This window comes from Chanos chanos, chromosome 7 (genome assembly GCF_902362185.1).
Source record: "Chanos chanos chromosome 7, fChaCha1.1, whole genome shotgun sequence".
Classification (NCBI taxonomy): domain Eukaryota; kingdom Metazoa; phylum Chordata; class Actinopteri; order Gonorynchiformes; family Chanidae; genus Chanos; species Chanos chanos.
This window is the reverse complement of record NC_044501.1, coordinates 21,992,270-22,013,458: the sequence shown is the minus strand read 5'-3', so window position 1 is coordinate 22,013,458 and position 21,189 is coordinate 21,992,270. Positions and strand designations below refer to the sequence as shown.

General features: G+C 41.1%; 1 protein-coding gene across 1 annotated transcript; it reads right to left on the bottom strand.

Annotated features, from left to right (window-relative positions):
- Positions 1-19,977: 19,977 nt before the first annotated feature.
- Positions 19,978-20,889, bottom strand: LOC115817513 (odorant receptor 131-2-like). Its single transcript, XM_030780829.1, has one exon. It carries the CDS (start codon positions 20,887-20,889, stop codon positions 19,978-19,980), a length of 912 nt encoding a protein of 303 aa, XP_030636689.1.
- Positions 20,890-21,189: the final 300 nt, after the last annotated feature.

Here is a 21,189-nt window from a genome sequence, read left to right as displayed (position 1 = left end):
GGATAAACTTTAGATAACAAATAAAGGATAACGAGGTTACACACGTGTGTCCGTGTGTATTTCATTAAAATCAGTCTTAACTGGTATTAATTTAATTCGAGTGGGAAAATCCTCGTAGGTATAGCTATCCTACCTTTAAGATGTTGAGGAGTTCTCCTCTTCTGTCTTTGGCTTTATCTAAACTTTTACATATTTTCGACCCAACTGAGTCAAGATTACGCACTGTAAACTCGCGAACAGTATTGTCCAGAGCCGCTTCTACGATGTTGTCGAGGAGCAACGTGCAGTGGAAAACATTTTTCGGTCTGTTATGTTGTGTCAGCTGATTTATCTGTGTCAAAATATCTCCCTCCCATTCAGCGACTCTCTCGATTCAGCAAACCGCAACGTCTGTTTGGTTTGTTCGCGTCTCACTTGAAAGCTGCATCGCTGTAGTGTGGTACGCGCTTATTTGAGAGGGAGCATGCTCAGTGTTACAGCAATATTTCTTGACCTTCTCAAAGGGATGCACTTTGTACAATACCAATATTTAAATTAATCTTAGCCGGTCATTAGCTTTTTGTTGTCTTCACTGTTTATTATGTATATTTGTTTAAAACAAAGCAAAGCATAGCAAAGCAGGCAGCAGTAGCAGCAGCAGCAGCAGCAGGAGCAACAACAACAACAACAATGACAACAACAATGCTATGTGTGTCCTCAGCTATCCTTAAATATCCTTACCAATGTTCTTGTCTGTCTGTCTGCCTGCCTGCCTGTCTGTCTGTCTGTCTGTCTGTCTGTCTGTCTGTCTGTCTATCTATCTATCTATCTATCTATCTATCTATCTATCTATCATTACTTTTCATTGATAGTGAAAGTAGGATTATTTCTTCAGGCCTTCATCATTTTCTAAAAACGTTCTCAAACTGAAAATTATGTTGAAAAAAGCAGGTGCTGCTCCCAGTGTTGTGTTCCCAATTTTCAGTAAGTCCATGCATTCAAAATAGAAATGTAAAGTTGTCTCTTTTTTCTATAGATTTTCATGCTGACAAATTAGTATAAATGTGTCAAACTGGTTACAAGTTGATTTTTGACAACATGGACCACTGTGGGCCCAACAGCTTCATCAACACTTAACCAGTGTATCAACTGGCATTTTCCACTTTAACCACCTGGAGATTAGACAGCTAAACAGGTATAAGATTGCTGGTCTCAGTAGAAATCAGTTGTGTCCAAACTCACCTTGATGAGGTAGCCTTGTTTAAAGGGTTTTTTACCAATAGGAACTGTTAAATCTTAAAGTATTTCTCTTATTTTTTTCTGCTAGCCCAATATCACACCAGTTATATTTTCTTGGAAGCCTGTGTAAAAAAAACATGAAGCAGTCTTGGAAATTCTGGCAACTGCGGTGCCTCCTTATGAACATGAACTTTTGACTTCACAATCCAGCATCCATGGGTCAAACATGGAAATCATTACCTTAAGTTGCATTTTCCCCCCATTTATCAACACTGTGTTTTCAGTGTTATGAAATGTTTAAGTAAACAAACACAATGTTTTCAGTTAATAATCTGTCAGTTTGGAGTCTCAAGTTAAATGCCTTTTGTATACTCTTGTTCATGTTGATCAGCATTTGAAAATCATTCTTGCAACAGTGTTTTTTTGAATGAGCATTTTGTGAATAATGGTGAATAATGATGTTAGGACTGTTAAGACTATTTATCTTATAATATACTGTTTTATGTGATTAAAATTAATAACCGTCAGCAGAAATTTCTCACAGACTGACATCCATGGTGAGCTGAATGGTGCTAAAATGAGTGCTTAATAATTTTAACAAGGCTTTGTTTAATATGGGACCTTTTTTTTTTTTTTTGCTCCTCGCCCCTCCTGCCACCATTTTGGTTGACATTATTAAAACGCACATGGCAACTGCTGTCTTGAGCCTTATCATACGCGTTACTGTATTTCATATAATAATTTAAAAGAGCAGTTGGGAGCTGAATTTAAAAAAAAAGTGTGTGTGACCAGATCTACATGTACACTTTTAGACTTATATATTAGTATCATTCAAGTGTCCATAAAAATGCTGAAGTGATGACTGTAGATTAGACCAATTAGACTAAGACTATGAGACATATGTGAGGCAGCGATAAGAGTTATTCTTGTTTATTTTGTGTGTGTGTGTGTGAATTTAAGGATGAAGGTGATGTGACGCTGATTGTTTTCTGAGCAAACACTGCTCTCTTCTGGTTACCTTCATGAACTTGACTTTCACAAGCATTGCCAGTCACAATTTCCTCTTCATTGGAGTAACAAATGAAACTCCATAAGAATATTTTAAGCCTCAACATTTTTATTGATTGATCTGAGTGTCAATTTAAAAAAAGAAAAAAAGTAAAAGAAAACACAAGAAAGAAAACCCCAACCACAATATGGAATTTTATCCTTGAAATAATTTTCATTTATTTATTGATTTATTGTGATATCAAACCATTTTCTTTCTGCTACTGTGAACAGTTACATAGTGTTTATACTTACAAAAGAGATCCTGCAATTCTTTTGTCTTATGAATTGTTTTACCTGTGTTTGAAATATTCTGCACTATAAATACATTTAAATGTACTTGACAAATGTTTTATCTCTGGCTCCATGAATGACTGGACTTAGCAGCCTTGAGAAAACATTTGATAGCAGAAATATAACAAGTAAGATTTTGGATCTACTCCTCAGTAAGAGAAACATGGTCCTTTCTGTCATTGGTGTGATGTATGAAAGCATGCAGAGGAGGAGTGAAGTAATGCACTCTGAAGTAATCTCATGTTCCAGGCCTTTTTAGGTGAAACTTGACCTGCGGCTGTGGCCTTAGCAGTGAAAAGAATACCCATGTACTGTAGATGAATGCCAAGGTTGTCCATACAAAACACACGTAAATAACCTGAACAGCAGTTGCTTTGTGTTCATGTCATTGTGTAGTCTGAATGTTCATGACATAGCACCAAATGGCTGAAGTAAAACAATAAATAAATGAAAAATAAAATAAAAAATAGTAATAAAAAAGCGAGAAGGTTGGTTAACACAAGCCAGATGAGGTAAATGAACATGTAGGTCCTCTTCAAAGTGCAGATCTGATGGTGATGTCTGAACTTCTGTTTTTTTGTGAGCGTCAAAGACATTACTGCCCTGGTAGTTAGATGCAATTGATAATTTGAAGATCAGACTGCTGGCTGACATTTTTTTTAGGTTACAGCATCAGTTATCACACATTTACCGTTACCACATAGTGTGATCAATGAAATGTTTTAGATGACCCCATCTGCTGTTTCACTCCCGCAGCTGATGCATGTATAAAAACTCAGATATTCAGGTGCAGCCTACAGGAAACTTTTCAACGAACAAGAGAAGTGTAAATGTTTGCAAAGAAATTGAGGGATTCAAGTCTACATAAAAATCTGAACTACATGAGCTATAAATGTCACCTATTAATGAAATCATATAACTAGCCATATTCACACGGGATACCAAAATATGGAGCACTAATCACTTGCCATGTTCAAATCTACATTGACTTTCTGAATATTGAATGCAATAGAGATCAGGAACACAGGCACATTATACACAAGATGGCAAACTCTGGACATGTGGCTGGATCACAAGTCATGGGGTACAGAACTGGCACAACAATGTCTTAAACTTAAAGCTTCAGTAAGCGATGTAGGCATCAGGTAGTACCAATTCCACACAAAGCAGACAAAACCATGGGCATTTATACAAAAACAGAACTAGGCTAGATTAACTCCAGGTGCAAAGACTAACTGAATGATCAATTAGGACAAGACAGACAAGGCAGTAACTACAATGAAAACAGAGCTAAATGGACAGCAGGGGGAGGAGAACCAGAGGTGTTACAGTGCCTGTCCCAACACACAGCTCCTGCTGCAGGAGAGGACACATTGGAAAAACTGAGGAGCCTGGAGGAACCAAGACCGGGAAAACCAAGAGACTCTGGGAGCACAGACACTGGAGGTGGCATAGGTGACTGGGCTGGAAGGTTTGGAGTCAGCATTCCTGCAATGGCTGGATCTGAAGCCTTGGGTGTTGCTGCAGATATTGCAGCGTCAGCAGCGACAGGAGCAGGAATAGAGACTGAGGTTTCAGAGGAGATGGAGAGAGAACCAGAACTTCAGATGCTGGTACAGGCACCATGACCACAGGTTCAGCATCAACATGAACATGATAAGATTGGCTTGTCTACATTTTGTGTCCTGATGCCCTCTGAGTGCATTACAGTTTGGTCTTCTTTGCCACCAGACACGGCAAGAATGCCTGTGATGGCACTGGGGGCACCATAAAACGAGAAACAGCAAAAGCTAGTCTCCAGGCTGTTACCACTGGCCACATACTTACTCCAAGACAGCTGTATGATTGGGGATGTTGTGTGGCCGAGTTGGTGTACAACACAGGTGTTCACACTCACGTATTGGTGTGGTTTTGGTTAACTGGTGTGCAACTTCCTTTTGGTAGAACAAAGGTATTCCCCAAATTGTTTGGCGTGCTCATGGTTGTCCGTCGCTGGTAGAACAAAAGAACTGGTAGGCTTGAATTTTATCCTTTACTGCGAATTGTAGGACCCATAGCTTTGCCTTACTTATGCTCCATTTTAAGTTAAATATTTTAATTATTACAGCGATTTTGTCTGAGTGGCCGAACCAGTACTGTTTTAGTAAAAATTTGCTGTGACTCGACGCAGTGGCACTGGTATGTACTGTCTTTTGGCGGCTGCCGATGTTGAGAGCGACTTGTATGCTTTAGACGTAGTGCTTTTCTCACGTCCTTTTCTCTAATATTAAGAATGAATGGTCGTCATTGTATGGATTGGTTTGTATTCTGTATTAGTGGGTGGACGGCAGGTCCAAGTCATCCAGTGAAAGCGTGCAGCCTCCCGGCGCGCACTCAGTCTGGCCACCCGCTCAAACATCGGTAGGTTTAATAATCGTACAGTTCAAGCGTGCGCCAGTTTAATTTAGTTGTTGGATTATTAAGGCAAGTTCTCCTCTGCCTCCGCTGTAGTCCTTGCAATGTTTCATGGTCTTTGCATTGTCTTAATCACGACCCTCTCACTGTCTTAGCATACCAAGCATAGCGGAGAATATTTATGGAGCTACACTCTTAGATAGCGCTGGCTTTAAGGCTGCTCCCGTAACCGCTTACTACTTTCTGCCGTAGTGTGATGCGCAGGTTTCTCCGCACCGCCTTTGTTCTTCCTTCACTGCCAGCTTGTAGTTCGTCAGTGCTGATGTAGGCATCCTACGGTAGTAAATGAGTTAATGCTCTTTACTTTTGTTAAACTAAATTTAGAGTGTTGCATTTCTTGTTGAATTGGTGCAATACTGTTTAATTTGTTTGTGTTTTAAAGAGCAATTATTAAAGCATAGAGATTGTTTTAGTGTTTAGTAAGACTTTAGTAAATACTAAAGTAATTAGTATTTACTAGTATTTAGTATTATGTTTGAGGATACGATGGAGTACTAAAATCTTTTCTCTGTTGTAGAGTGCAACTGGTGGTTGGTGCAACATAATGACCACTGTTTTTCCCATTACATTGATGGTCTTTATCAGAGCTGCTATTATTCTTGTTTTGTATTACAATAAAACAAAAAAATCACATCTAAAAGTATGTTTGTTTTCCTTGGTGGTTTTGGCATGTTTCTTTGGCACTCCAGTGTGCCCTACCCCCATGACGTGTGTGTGGCCTGCTTGTCATACCGCACCTTTGTATTTGTAGATGGGCTACAGCCCCCCTAGTTGCAGTGTACACACTTTTTGGCTGGTGTAAGATTGAAAACATCTCCTTTGGTTCACTTTGATCTTGAGGGTTTGAATATTACATTTAAATGCACATACTATCATTTATGGTTTGGTTGGTCAGCTGAAATTTACCTTACCCTTGTGGTGTTCCAGGTTCCACATTGTACTGGGGGGTGTCGGCGATTGTCAGTGCCCTTATTATCTTTGGTTATGGTTTGATGTGTTTATTTTGTTTTGTTGCATTGTAACTTTTTTCATTTTCTCTTCTTTTTGAAGCAGCCCCTGTACTGTTGCAGTGTGACTCTACCCACCATATTCCACCTCTGACAAAAGAGAAATTTGGCAATAAAATTGCTATTGCTGATAATACAGCCTCTGTCTGCATCCATTCAGTTGGATAGCCTGAGCACAGTCCATACTGGTGTCGGGATCTCCTACCCTATAAATTGGAATGGCGTAGTCTGGTTGTACCCTGTGGCCCGGGTGAAGCGCCCCTTTTTGGGGCAGGGTAACAGTTGCAACATACAAAATGTGAAGCTCTTCTTTGTTTCAAGTGAGGATGTACTTCAGCACAATGATCAACTGAAATCGATATTTAGCCAGATCTGTGGCACTCAATTTTTTTTATGCAGGACCAAATAACTTCTGTGTGATAGAACTATATTAATACTACACAGAATCAAAATTTGTTTCCAAGACAGTGAAAACTAGTGGAGATTTTGAAAATGAGATTCTTCGTCCTGTTAAATTTTATTTTTTTTTAAAAATTTGGTTACTGTGAAACATTCACAACAACTATTTACATGAATACATGTTGCAAATCATCCTTTAGGGTTTCTTGGATGTTCAGTAAAAATTTCAACCTGATCCAGTGAAAAATAAGCGATTGGTGGGGCTTAGCACACACATACAAAGAATCGCAAAAATGAAGAAATTTAGCCCTGATGGCCAAACTTCAAAAACTCATAACTGAAGTATTTGGAGTAGAGCTATAGGAATTTGCAAAGTCCCATGAATTTAATAGAAGCTTCCACAATTTTTTTTCAAGAAAATCCACGACATGAACTGGAGGGCCTAGGTGAGTTGGTATGGAATGACTCACACATTACTTCCATTTCTCCCTAGCTTGGATTGTATTCAGTCAGCTCCGTGCAGTTAATTCTTTAGCTAAAGCAGGCTTGAAAACATGGCGTCCGACCAGAAACTCCTCCTCCACCTGCACTTGTACTTTAAAAAGGAAGCTATAAAAGCCTTCAACAAAAGTGCCCCAATTGAAGAACACCATTGAGGTTAAGCTCCTTTTCCTTCTTTTACACGGGAAAAATAGGTGCCCTATCGTTGATTAAGAGAGTGGCAGAGTGTTAGGGACTGAGGTTCACCTGTGGGTCTTAAAATTAGTCCAATGAGATGAGTCCAATGGAATTTGCTGTGTAACAGGAATTCCCAAAGACAATAAGCACACAAGACTTTTAAAAAACACACAAGTGTCTAGTGCAGTGAATAATTCTACTTGATTTTTCATATGATAAAAAGTGTTTGCTATAATCACAACAACACTGTCAATCACAAAATACGGTGAGTAATTATTCTTGATTGTGCACACACCAAATTAAAACAATGGGCCTCATTCAGCAATATCAATACCAAAGTTTTTCTTAAATTTGTTCTTGAGAAAGGTTCTAAGGAAAAGTTTACATCAGACTCATGATGTGTTCTTAAACTGCAGAATGGTTCACATCTTTGTTCTTATAATGATAAATCCCATTGTCCTTGTAAACTGAAAGTGCGTGCCAGTTGCTCCTAATTAGCATAGTTAAATGCCCGCCAATTCCCATAAAAGGGCATGAGACTGCAGAGCCGTGAAATCTATGGAAGCTCTTGTCGGCCACATGAAAAAAAGGAAGTTTGCTTTTGACTTTATTTCTCAGAATTCCGACTTCAGTTCTTGAAATTTTGACTTTTTTTCCTCAGAATTCTGACTTTTTTTCTTGCAGTTCCATTTTTTCCCCTTGCAATTCTGACATTATTTCCCATAATTCTGAGTTTTTTTCTAATAACCAACAAGTAGGTGGGCCATCACTTTTGCTCCCGCTTTAATGGTCGAATGCACATACAGTAGCAGACAGGAGTGAAAGCTACAATGGCTGCATCTGCTCTGTCCAAGTATTTGAATATTTATCCATATGTAAGTAAAACTGACTGGTTCTCACATATCTGCTTTACAACCTGTCTGGTTTCAGATGGGATAACCCATAATTAGTGTATTTAAAACTACCGCTCACTTGTTACAGTCCCCATCAACTGTTATATTCGTATATTGCTCTTTTTGCTCACTGTATAAAAGTATGCATAAATATGCACTACATTCTGGAGTGTTATATGAAATGTTAGGGTAGTGTCTATTTAAAGATTCTAAAAGATAAAAAATACTTTATTTACTTGCCACGCAACAGTGTTGGTGGTAATTGTTTTGGTACAGCATGGTGGCTCAGTTCCAGTGCAAACAGAAAGAGAGAAGCAAGCATACAGACACCATAGATCAGAACAACAACAATACACAAACCAGAAATACATGAATGTGAGGATATGTACAGTGAGTATATATATGAACAGTTCAGTGCTACTTCTCAATTGGCACCTTAGCCATTACAACAGCACACACAAAACAGAAACACATGAGTGTGAGAATATGTACAGTGAATATGTATGATATGTTATGTACAGTTCACTTTAGTTTAGTTCCCCAGCACACAAGTGTGCCAACAGGCAGAAAGTACATTGATTGATGTACCAGTACAAGCATGTTCAATCTGGGTTAAGTCCAGAGCATACAGTGCGCTTAGGTGAGAGAATGGGATCTTGTAGCATGGGGGGTTAGCTAGGGGTGTTGAGTGTTCTGACCGCTATAGGAAAGAAGCTGTTTTTGAATTGAGTGGTTTTGGTGGGTATGGACCTGTAGCACCTTCCAGAGGGGAAAAGCTGGAAGAGATGGTGGGCTAGTTGGTAGGGATCATTGGTTATTTTAGCTGCGCGGTTGAAGGTACGTTTTATATATAGTGCATTGATTGGGGGAAGGTCACAACCAATTATGTTGGAGGCTTTAGTGACGATTTTAAAAGACCTTAATGCTTTGTAGAATAATGAAAATAATTATTAAAAAATATCATAAATGATACACATATTATTGTAATTTAAATCCTATGATATTGTACAACTGTATAATTGAAGAAAACAATTATTTTGCACAAACATGTCAGCACTCGAATATGCATAAGTTTGCTCTTGAGGATCCCAGATACAGAATTCCTCCAGTCCACTACGCACCATACCACAGTTATCTGGAACCCAGGCTGAGTCATAACCCGAGCCAGGATTTCTGTAAAGGGTGGTCTTGGTAATGTATTCTCTTTACTTTACCCACATGTACATACAGCTTAAAGATAGCCAGTCTCTGTTCCTCGGCATTCTTTGGGTATGCATGGGCTTTCTTTATGTCCTGGCTAACAGAGACACCAGTACACAACATGCCATCAGAGGAACGAATGAAGTCCTCCCTGTGGATCTGAAGAGCGTTTTCCATTGTGGTACCATGGTACATGATGCATGTTCCCTGTAATCCATTAGAAGCTTCCTCCTCTACTCTGTTTAATTTCTGCCTAATGTGGAAAAAAGTATATTTGCAATCACAGGCAGTTGTGAGGTAATGGTTCCCAAAGGTGCACCAGAGGAATAACTTTAAACTACACCACAACACTTTTTTCCCCTCTGACTTTATATTTTTCTTCATGCTACTTAGTTACTGATTTCAATATTTTGACTTGACTTTTTTATGTTGGCAGCTGTTAAATGTAAATACAAGCATGAGAAATCCAACTTACCTTGGTAGGTTGGGTAAGGAATCTTTCAAATCTTTGATAAATTGCAAGAACCCATTCATTTTTAGAGTTTGGTGCCTGACAACTGCAGAGGTTTAAAATGAAATGGTAAAAGAAATCCAGAATCAAATCTAGGAGGGAGGTTTTTTTTAATCATGTCACACAGTGAACTTTCACTTTTGTAGAACATTGTGCCAAAGGTCTCATAACAGATTCTACTAATGTTTGCTGGATTTGACACATAATTTAGATTACATTAGATTACACTTTGTCCTTGTGCAGAGTGCAGGTACAAAGCCAATGAAATTCAGTTAGCATCTAACCAGAAGTGCAAAAGAATATTATTATTTACAGATAAGTGCAGGCATAAGCAAGTACTGCAGCATAAGTGATGCTATATCTTACAGTATGTACAGTGTTATTGACAGTGGAGAGCAACATATATGCAGATTATTATATATGTATAATATGTTAAATATGTTATACATGGAAGTGAGGTGGACAGAGTTGTAAAGGGGAGTGTATATATCAATTTCAGTTTAATTTATTGAAGTTTGACAAGGCAGGGTACAGCAGCATAAAAACACAGTTTTTAAACAGTGAAACCTGAAATGCGTCAAACATTACAGCGATCAGCATTACAGGCACAAGGATGAAATTAAGAACATAAACCCTAAAATAAATAGGTCATTTAAAAAAAAAAATTAAGAACACGAGGAATAAAAGAGAGTTAATGTCTTTTGGTTCTGCTCATGGGCACTACATATTCCCAGCAAGTAAGTGGGTGTTGAGGCTACAAGCAAGAAACCATGCGGGAGGGATGAACAATCCTTTAGTGTGTTGGTGAGGGTGCATAGGGTGGCTTCATCATGCCTTTCACTCAGTGATGGAAGAGAAGAGGACGGAATGCTGATGGTCCTGCAGCATCGTTTTTGTACCCTCCAACTCCTCAGAAAGGACTTTTGCCAGCCCACCCCAAACTGGGCTGGCATATTCAAGGATTGGTACATTTGTTTTAGAATGTCACATGGAAGACCAGCTCTTTTGGTAACACTGGGGTAATGGATCCTTGGCCTTGTCTTTGAGAGCATATACTTAATGTGGGTATCCCAAGACAAATCAGATGATATCTGAATTCCGAGCAGTTTAATGGTGGAGACTCTACTGATGTTTTGTCCTAAAATTGTTGGAGACGGTAGAGGGGGGATGTTGTCCTCTCTCATGGTACTAATTACCATTTCCATGGTTTTAGCTCCATTCATTGTCAGTGAAAAATCCTGTCCCCAGAATCCAAAGCCTCCTGAGTCAGGCCAGGTAGAGTCTCCTCAGGAGCTCAGTGATTGTAAGGTCATCGGCATATTTCACAGTGATGACAGAAGGAGGCAGACATGAATCCACGCTGCTGATGCAAATGACAAAGATCAATGGGGATGATAGCCCCCCCAGGGGATACCGGCTGGTATTGCACAGGGATCAGACACACAGGAAGCCCCCTACACCCTTTGCTCTCTGTCACTCAGATAGCTCCTCACAATGAACAAGAGGCGGCATCTGACAGTGTATGAAGCAAATGACAGTGCTTTATTGTGTCAAAAGCACGGGAGAAATCAACAAAAACAGCATGAACATACATTTTTGGGTTGTTATTGGGTGCTTTGTGCCAGCATTGCAGGGTCTGATCTATTAGCCATAAAACCATGTTGTTTCAAGTTTCAAGTTTATTTAGAGCCCAATATCACTGTTTACAGTCTCAAAGGGCTTTACAGGCCACAACAGTCAAATCAAAACAGGACAGCACCCCCTGACTTAATCCTCATGGCGGGCAAGAAAAGAACTCCCCAAAAACCCAAAAGGGAAATGGGAAAATGGGAGAAATCTTGAGAAGGACCACAGAGAGAGGAGACCCCTCCTTGGCCAGACAGGTGTGCAATAGGTGCTGACCCAGTGGGCAGTTACAATTGCAAGTAAATTGGAGCATGAACAAAGGGGATGGCGATGCTGACAGGAGGCTGACGGGGATGAAAGATGATAACACCAGGATGGATCGGTCCACAGGGCGGGAGGAGTCAGGATCACTGGTATCTCAGGAGCAGCATGTGTGGCGAGTAGCATGTGTGGCTCGACAGAGAGAGAGAGAGAGAGAGAGAAAGAAAGAGAGAGAGAGAGAGAGAGAGAGAGAGACATTGTTAGATGTTCATTTCCACATAGGCCTAGTGGTTAAGGGAAAATATACATCGTGTGCTGAGTGCAGGCAGAGACTCCAGCAAGACTAGCTATTACAGCATAGTTAAAAGGGAGAGCTAGAAGGTAATACGGACATGATGGCACTCTGGGACACAAGGCGGCCACCCACTCCACCGTCAACAAACCTGAGTGAACATGTTAGAGTGGGTTTCCTCCGGGAGCTCCGGTTTCCTCCCACAGTCCAAAGACATGCAGGTCAAGCGAATTGGAGCCTGGCAACCTGTCCAGGGTGTTTCCCCACCTTTTGCTCAGTGAGTGCTGGGATAGGCTCTAGCACTCCACAACCCTAATTAGGATAAGCAGCTTTGAAAATCAATGAATGAATGTTGTTGACTGAATTTGAATAGCACTTTTTCTGGCAGAGTGCAGCGTGATGGGTGTAATGACCTTGTTTCCACTCCCCTCTGTTCCAATCGTTCAGCATAGCTTGACTACTGATCACTGGTCTGGTTATTCATTTATGCTTTGCACCTGGTTTTCTTAATCTAGTCTGGCATTCTGTTTGTATAAATACCCTTGGTTTTGGATTTCCTTTGTGTGGAATTGACCCTGCCTGTGATGCATTCCTGATAAGGCTTTATAAGTCTTGAATTTGGCAAGTCTCTTTTAACACGTTTGCACCCTGTACTGCTATCCTGCTGTGTATCCTGTACCTGTTGTTTTCCTGGCATCTGTATCCCCTGACTGAAATTTGTTTAAATAAAATTTCAGTTTGTCTATTAATGCATTGAGTCTCACCTTGTTACAGAATTCCACACCAAATTATAGATGCAGCAGACCACCTGCCCATAGCTGACAACCATCCTGTCTTCCCCTCAGCTCTGTTGATGCCACTCCTGATCACTGGTGGCAGATCAGCAGTATGAACTGACCCATCTTGACTGCCCTGGGTCTGATCATCCAGTGTCTAAAGCAACTGATGCTTTCCCACACTTCTCTGGTTGTGCCAGCTCCACCTCTGCATCCAAGTCCACAGCCACAGTCTAATGAGACTCCAGCGAGGCTTCCTGACCATTATGAGGGAGGAGCAGCTGAGTGTAAGGGATTTTTGTTACAATGTGCCCTGTCTTTTGCTTGCCATTCTTCTCTTCCAATGTGCTGACAGTCATTTCCAGATTGACGGGTTGTGCTGTAGTTTTAGCTACCAGTGTGGGAGTGACGGTGAAAAAATCTTGTCATCCCTGCTTTGAGAGCCTGTTCGGAGCTGTCTTTGATCTTCCTGCTGAGGGCAAAGAGGGAGGAAAGCGTTTGATCCAAATAACCCAGGGCAACCAAGCTGCTGCTGATTATACTCTTTCCTTCACAACTGTCAGTAGCTGCTGTGTATCTTCTACCAACAGGGTCTGAGGGAGGGTGTTCAAATGGAACATGGCAACATGGTAACCTTACTTTAGACTCATTGATCAGTCCATCCATCCAGAATCTCTTGCTGAGTGCCAGCAACCATACAGAACCACTCTCCAATCCACCTCCTGGTCTGAAATGGTCAGAGCTGACGCAGATTGGCAACACCCATCTCACTGCTGCAGAATGTGAATAGATACAGCAGGGTTTGTGCCTCTATTGTGGAGAAGAGGGACACCAGCAAGAGAGTTAAAATTTATAGTTGCAATTTGGTATTTAGCAGATGCTTTTAAACCAAAGCAACTTACAATCAGTGCATCAGAGTTACCAAATTCATCCATCAAGAGCACCATGCAGGAGAGAGACACCATCCTTGTCGACTTCCTCTCATAGGGTAAGCCTCACCACCTACACTGGCTGTAAAACCTTTGATGGTTTTCACTGAGCTGTCATCTTTTGTTTCCTAGATTCCAGACAAATATCCCTTTGACACACTCACAGCCTAGTGTGTATCTGGTTGGGAGATGAGTAAATGTCTACTTCTAGTAACATTTTGGGGTAGTATGACAATTTAGTCATGCCTTTTTGGCTTTCTTCACGCACCCTCTGTTTTCAAGGCCTTTGAGAATGACCAGTGTGACATGCTAGGATGGTTTGTCATTGCCTACATCAATGACATCCTCATCCATCTGCAGCTCTTTTGACAGACTCGTTAAAAGAGAAACCTAAGCAGCTACACTGCACTAAGGCAAAAACACATGCCTTCCGCTATCCGAGGACCCGTTTTATATCTGTGCCAATACTCAAACTACAAGACCTGCAGAGGCAATTAACATAGCCCTCAAATGCTTCCGTGGGCCTTTTTCTCCAGGAAACTGTCACTGGCCAAGAGGAACTGACATTGGGAATGGGGAACTACTTGTTGGTCTCTGGAGCTATTCCTTGATCTCACAGACCATTGCAACCTGGTACATCCCAGCAGTAAGGAAGTTAAATTTACGTCAGGCTAGGTGGGTCCCCCTTTTAACGCTTTAATTTTACCATCTTCTGCCCAGGCTCCAAGAGTGGCAAAGCTGAGCCCTCTCCTGAGTCCACAAACCTAATGAGGCCCTTCAGCAGAACAAGATCATTCTGCCGTCTTGTTATTTTTGCCCCTGTGGAGTGGAAGAGGACATAATGGAGACCCATAGGGAACCCACTCATGAGTTCCCATGAATCTAATCACCTGGGTGCACACTTCCCTGTCATCGCCTGCTCAATCCATCTGAAGGACGTTCTAGTGGCCCACCTTGGCCCCTGAGGGGGCTGCCCTGCCCATAGCCCATAATAATGGCCCATAATTTCCTGCTAAACCTCACAGGTAATCTCCACCCATCTTCTCGCCTTTCACTGTAACAGTATTGGATACAGCAGTACTGTAACTGGTGACGTAATTTTGCCTTTAAAACCACAGTGAAATCAAAATTCTTTCTCTCTGGCAGTGGAGTCCACGTGCATAAAAAGACCATGCAGGAAGGACAAAGAACAGTGAAGCGAGCTGTTTGTACCAAACCTCTGGCCAAGGTTTTAATGTACTTTCTCTCATGCAGTTGCGACTTTCACTTTGAACTTTTACTTTAAATTATACTGTAGCCCATGCAGTTTCATAGAAAGAGAAGGCAATCAGATCCCTTTTTGTTTCTTAAACGTTGATGAACTGTAATGCCGGGATCAGGCTCCATGATATTTTTGTCTTTCGTGATGTTCACCACATCAGATTAGGCAATCATAGTGCCACAAATTCTTGCTGTGTCTTGGCCGGGAGACTGGCCACACTACAAGTATGACCCCGATCAATCATCGTATGCTACCTTTAACGACCTCGCGCGGGTTCATAGGTCGTCGGGGTGGAGGGTCAAGAAACTGTCAGTCGTCAATTATCAGTTGTCAATTGGAACATGTTGTAGGAGATGTCAAACTAGGCAGGAAAATACAAAAAGTTCTTACATGCCAGACTTTGTCAGGGTGTCGTGGGGTGTCCCAGATGCCACACCACTATTCTTAGGTTATGTCACACTACAAGGGTTAAAGACGCCTGTTTGTCATTCCTGATGTTCATATTCAGGCCCAACACTGGAAGTTTGTCTGCGATGACAATCACGTCAAAGTTGGGCTGAATTCATGTACTCTGAAGCTGGCATGAGTTAGAATCCAAGATCACTGGACGACTGATGTAGCACCGAGGATCTTCAGCTGACGAGCCGAGGAGGAAATAGAACAACTCTCCCTGGACCTGCACACCATGCTGTTCACCGGACAACAAAAGACCCGCCTTCAGTCACCATGCAAGAGCAATCTCAAGTAAGGCTTCCTTGTGTCCCTGGAATCTGAGCCAGACTGAACCCTGTGACACCCCAGAGTTCCAGCTGGGAGACAGTCCATCTCCACCTGGGAACTCAAGTTCTGCTTGCCCCACTGGAAACTCAGCTCTTTGGTTGTGGGGTTGTTCAAAATCCTCCAGATGGTTAACCTGGTTACCTATAGGTTACAGTTATTTGGCCTCTACCACATTCCACCCTCTTTCCATGTGTCTCCTCTCGGGCTGGTGAATACTGGCTCTCTGGCTGCTCAGGTACCCCAATACTTCATCTACAATGGATATTGATAGAGCTCCTGCTTAAGGTATGTATAAAGTATGCTCAATGGTATAATATACCACTGGGTGTGCCTTCAGTACCTAGTGGACTGGAAGAGGTACGGTTCTGAGGACCTGTGCTGGGTACCACCTGCTGCCACCCTCAGAATGCTCTCTATCTGGGATTTCCATCTTACCCACCTAGACAGCCCTGCACCATGGCACCACATCTGAAATGGAACATATATATACTTTCATGATCTTGTCTATCGACATTTGAGACTATTCCCTATTGGTTCCATAGTTGGTAGCATGTATAGTGTTCTGTTAGTTTTCTACTAACTGTCTCATCATAAAAACAAATTAATTAAATCAGATTTTTGTGCCTGTACATGGCTTAAGGATTTTGCTACTGAGGAGGCTTTTCTCACCCTTCTATAACTAAGACAAGAGTGAGGACATATGCAGCAAAGTGAAATGTGTGTGAAAATTCCAGTTCATGAACTGGGGACAGTCACTATAGATGGTGCACCAGCATTGTGTGGTGTCCATTCAAGCTATCCTGCACTGTGCCATAAGGGCCCTGATTTTCCATGGTTAATGTATTACTGTGTGGTTCATTTTCAGACACTGGCTGGTAAAACAGTAGATTTGTCCCATGTGAAGACACCTCAGCGTGGCTTATTTAAATTGTTACTGGAAGGGCTTCACTCTCTTTATGGTATGATTCTCCACACCAAGGTAAAGTAGGTAATTGCTACAGCAATTTACTGACTTGCAGCTTGAGATTCAGTCATTTTTGGAGTCAGGAATGAGGAATTTGAGGAACCGTCTTGATGCATGAATGCTAGACTTGATGCTAGTCTTCTCATGTACAAAAGAGCAAAACCGAACAAGCTAAACTTTGAAGTGCAAGGGAAAGACAGAGAGATGGAAAACATGATAAGCAGTGCCAACAGATTTAGAGGGGAGTGCATGAACCTCTCAGGAATTGGTGACTGATATGCTTCATAAACCTTGAGGAAATGTTTCAAAGCATTGGAGACAAAGATACTTTTTAACCTGAAGAATGCTGTACCCACATGGAGAAACTGGCGTCTGCATTCGACCAGTGTTTTCGAGAATTAAATGTGATGGAGGAAGGTGTGGCTTTTATTTCAAACCCTCTCCTTTCCATTGATGTTGAGTAAGTGTCTACCAAATTTTGCAAAGTGACATTGTTCTTTAAACATCAGGTAAACACTCGATCAAGAAACAGTGACTTTTAGGACACAAACTTTGTCTTAATAACTGTCTCAAACTATGAGGCAGGCTAAAGAGCACTTGACGATAATGCACAGGCTGTTGATTGACTAATCAACTGTTAATTTTCATGGTAAGACAATAATGTAAATGTGGACTTGAGACTTGTCATAGCTATATAAATGATACTAGGTTTAGCACTGTTAGCCATCAAGGCTAATGCTTTCGGTAATTAGAGAAGCACTATTATTGTAAAGTTGAATGACTATGAGGGCTTGTTTTCTTTCTCAACTTTTCTTATAGGTAGACTTTGGCTTACATTTTTACTTAAGTGGTCTAGGGTTTGAAATAGTTTGTGCTCACTGAGCCAGTCCATGGCTCATAGCACAATGAAATGCAAACATGTGCAATGTTTAACATAATTATATACTTATGAAGAAATTTCTTTTCTTTCATGTGTTTTCTTTTCTTTCATGAAAATTTATGGGACAAATAACTTTGCAGGATGTGATTTTAGTAATTCACTAATTGACACTATTTAACATTAAATGCGTAACACATGATGGAAAAAGAAGTAAAACAAAGAAACAAACAAACAAAAAAAACCCCAATATTTGCTGAATCACATACGTGTAGTCTATAGTGTTCTCTGAAAATAAACAGCAAAGTGTGACACATTTATTTAAAATTCCCTGAAATAAAACTTGGCTTAGTTTAAATTTTTGAAAGGCATACCCAGATGTACTCACTTATTAACAAAGGGCATTGATCAACCTCACACTTCAAAGAGAGAAATGAACAACCTTGCTATGGAGATCATTGATCTGCAAAGTGACATTGACTTAAATGCTACACCAGAGAGGGTGATTTTTGATTACCTGTATCAAAAATTAACCCAACTCTCAGGGTCAACGCATTTTTGAACAACTTATCTCTGTGAGACTGTGAGATGCTATTGTTACGCCCAGCCTAGGGGTACCGAGCATAACAAAAGTGACCCCCCCTTTTTCCTGTACCCAGTGATGACCCGTGCCCACGTGGGGGCTCGTCCGGGAAAAAGGGGGGGTCACTTTTGTTATGCTCGGTACCCCTAGGCTGGGCGTAACAAGTGGGGGCTCGTCCGGGAGCTAAAAAAAAATATTGAAAAAGAAAAAAAAAAAATTGGTGGACATTTTGGGTTTTTTTTGGTGGCACAATGGAGTTTGATTTGGACTCGTTTGCGAGAAATCCTACACTCTCGCAGTTGAATAAATGTAAGAAGGCGGATTTGCGGCTTATTGCCGATTTGTTGAATGTTCCAGCCCCGTTGAATATTAAAAAAGAAGACCTGAAACAGCTTCTGGTAGAGAAGCTGGGGGAAAAGGGTTTGTTTGGTGGGTTTCCCGCTACAGAGGCAGCAGGAAAGGCTGATGTGGAGCGCCGAGATCCTGCGCCGCCTGTCCCGCCCGTCACCCCAGATCCATCCACTACGCCGGGGAAAACTGTTGAGGAGCTCCGGTTAACATTAAAAATCAAAGAGATGGAGGTGAGAAATCGCGAGTTGGAGGTGGAGGCTATGCACCTTAGGGTGAGAGCGTTAGAACTAGAACGCCAGCCGAGTCTCGCTCCCCATTCACCTACCACACCGCAGAGCCCGCACTCTCCCCATCAAACTTTCGATGTCAGTAGACATATAGCTCTGGTGCCGCCGTTCAGAGAATCCGAGGTGGATTCATATTTTAATGCCTTTGAACGTATTGCAGCAACTTTGAATTGGCCAAAGGAGGTTTGGTCACTACTGCTCCAGTGCAAATTAGTGGGGAAAGCCCAAGAGGTATGTGCCACTCTCTCTGTTGAGCAAAGTTTGAATTATGACGTGGTGAAAGCCACTGTTTTACGTGCTTATGAATTAGTCCCGGAGGCCTACAGACAAAAATTTCGAAATTGTGAAAAACAGGTCAACCAAACCTATGTGGAGTTTGCGCGTGAGAAGGGGGTGCTATTTGATAAGTGGTGTCAAGCTAGCAAAGTAACGGACTTTGGACAGCTGCGAGAGCTTGTGCTTTTAGAGGAATTTAAAAAGTGTTTGCCGGAGCGCATTGTGGTATATCTGAACGAGCAAAAGGTTGCTTCTCTCGCGGAAGCTGCTGTGCTGGCCGACGAATTTGCTTTAACCCATAAGGGTGTGTTTTCGTTCCCCCTGCACCGCGAACCCCCGGTAACTGCTGAGAATAGAAAGGCACGATCACCTAAAGTTTTTCGGCGGAATCCTTCTGCCGCTGGTGAAAGCCGTGCATGCTTTTATTGTCATGAACCTGGCCACCTCATTTCTGTCTGTCCAGTTTTAAAGAAAAAGGAGCAGGCAAGGAATAAAAGTCCCTCTGCTGTAGCACTAGTTCAATGTGAACCAGTAGCTAATCAGCATGAGCTTTTAATCGAGGGGTGCCGAAGACATGAGGTTGATGATGATTTTAAGCCTTTCATTACGCAGGGTTTTATTTCTCTGGTGGGTAACGAGGAAGACAGGGTTCCCATTTCCATTCTTAGAGATACTGGTGCGAAACATTTTGTTATGCTCGGTACCCCTAGGCTGGGCATAACACTATATTCATAGATGAAAATGATCAAATCGAACACGAAGACTCGCCTGACTGACAGATGTCTTATAGAGTGTGTCCAGTGAAAGAAAAAGAGAATATATTTGCAGATGATGCTCTGCAGAGCTGTATGATGAAGAACATAGTGAAAGGTAGTGTATACTTATGACTGTACAGCCCTTCAGTTGTAAAAACATGCCATTATTTGCATATTTTTGTCTCAGAAAGAAGCCAAATGACACACTTGGGTGACCACCTTAAGGACATCAGTTAAACTAACATATAAGGCAGTTAATTATGTTGGTTCAACTTTTACAATAATTTGTTTGCATGAGAAGCAGCTTCTTACATGTTTGACAAATTTTTGGTCCCGCATCCCATAGATGAGTGGGCTTAATAGTCTTGGTATGATGTTTGTGAGGAGATAATTGAAAAAGGAGATCTTTGTCCTGTGAGCTGGGAAAAAGGGAATCAAAATCATATCTAAAACCGGAGTGAGATAAGACAGCATACACAGGAGCAACTGAATCCCATGTAACAATATTGTGCTCTGAGCCTTTTTTGCAGAACTGTCTGTTGAAGCTTTTTTGGCAGTAAGTAATACTCTAATGTATGTGAAGATAAGAGCTATCCACACAACTGACATGTAAAGAACTTGGATGACAACAGTCTTGTCCACATGGTATTTTGTGTTATATATATTGATTATATAGCAAACAATATATGTGTTAAAAATGGTTAAAGGCTGGGTGGCAATTACAATGATGACGTCAGCCAGCACAGGAATAAACCCCGCACTCCAGATCAGGCATATGAGGATGTAAGTCCTTCGTACAGTGCAGATCTGAGTGTGATGCAGTGGTTTACAAACAGCAATGTAGCGCTCTACAGCCATAGCAGCCAGGTTTAGTGGTGTGTTCCCAGTGGTTGTGGTTCCAATAATAAGTATTGTGCAACAAACTGAAACATTTACAAAAGGCCATATATATGTCAGAACAAAGAGTGTTACGGATAAAAAAATCATAAGCATATCATTCATTACCAGATGAATGTACAGAATGTACCGTGGATCACTTTGAAAAATGGAGTTTTTGAAGAATGTTACCACTAATATTCCATTTATGAAAATTATTATGATGCCGAGAAAAACAATAACAATGTTTTTAGCTAAAGCTTCTTCAAAACTGTCCCCTTTCGTTGTATTCATTGTCCTGCCTCATTAGAGTATCCACATTCACCTGCAAATGATAACACAAAAAAGCAAAACATCATTTCAAATAAAAAAAAACAAAACAAATGGTCTTCGGTGAACAAATTCTTTGATATATAGAGTGCTGCATCAAGTCTGCTTGTCCGAAAGAAACGCAGCATAGTTGGATCCTTTCAAATCTCATTGTCTGCCATGGAATTTCCTCAAGAAAGAACTTTGCTATAATTTTCCTCTGTGATTTCTTTTTAATTGTTGTGAGTAGACAGATAATATCTTTAAAACCAATTAACCAATTAG

What these genes read in the sequence shown, in the direction of transcription:
- LOC115817513 (XM_030780829.1), bottom strand. Translation starts at nt 20,889, where the DNA reads ATGAATACAACGAAAGGGGACAGTTTTGAAGAAGCTTTAGCTAAAAAC.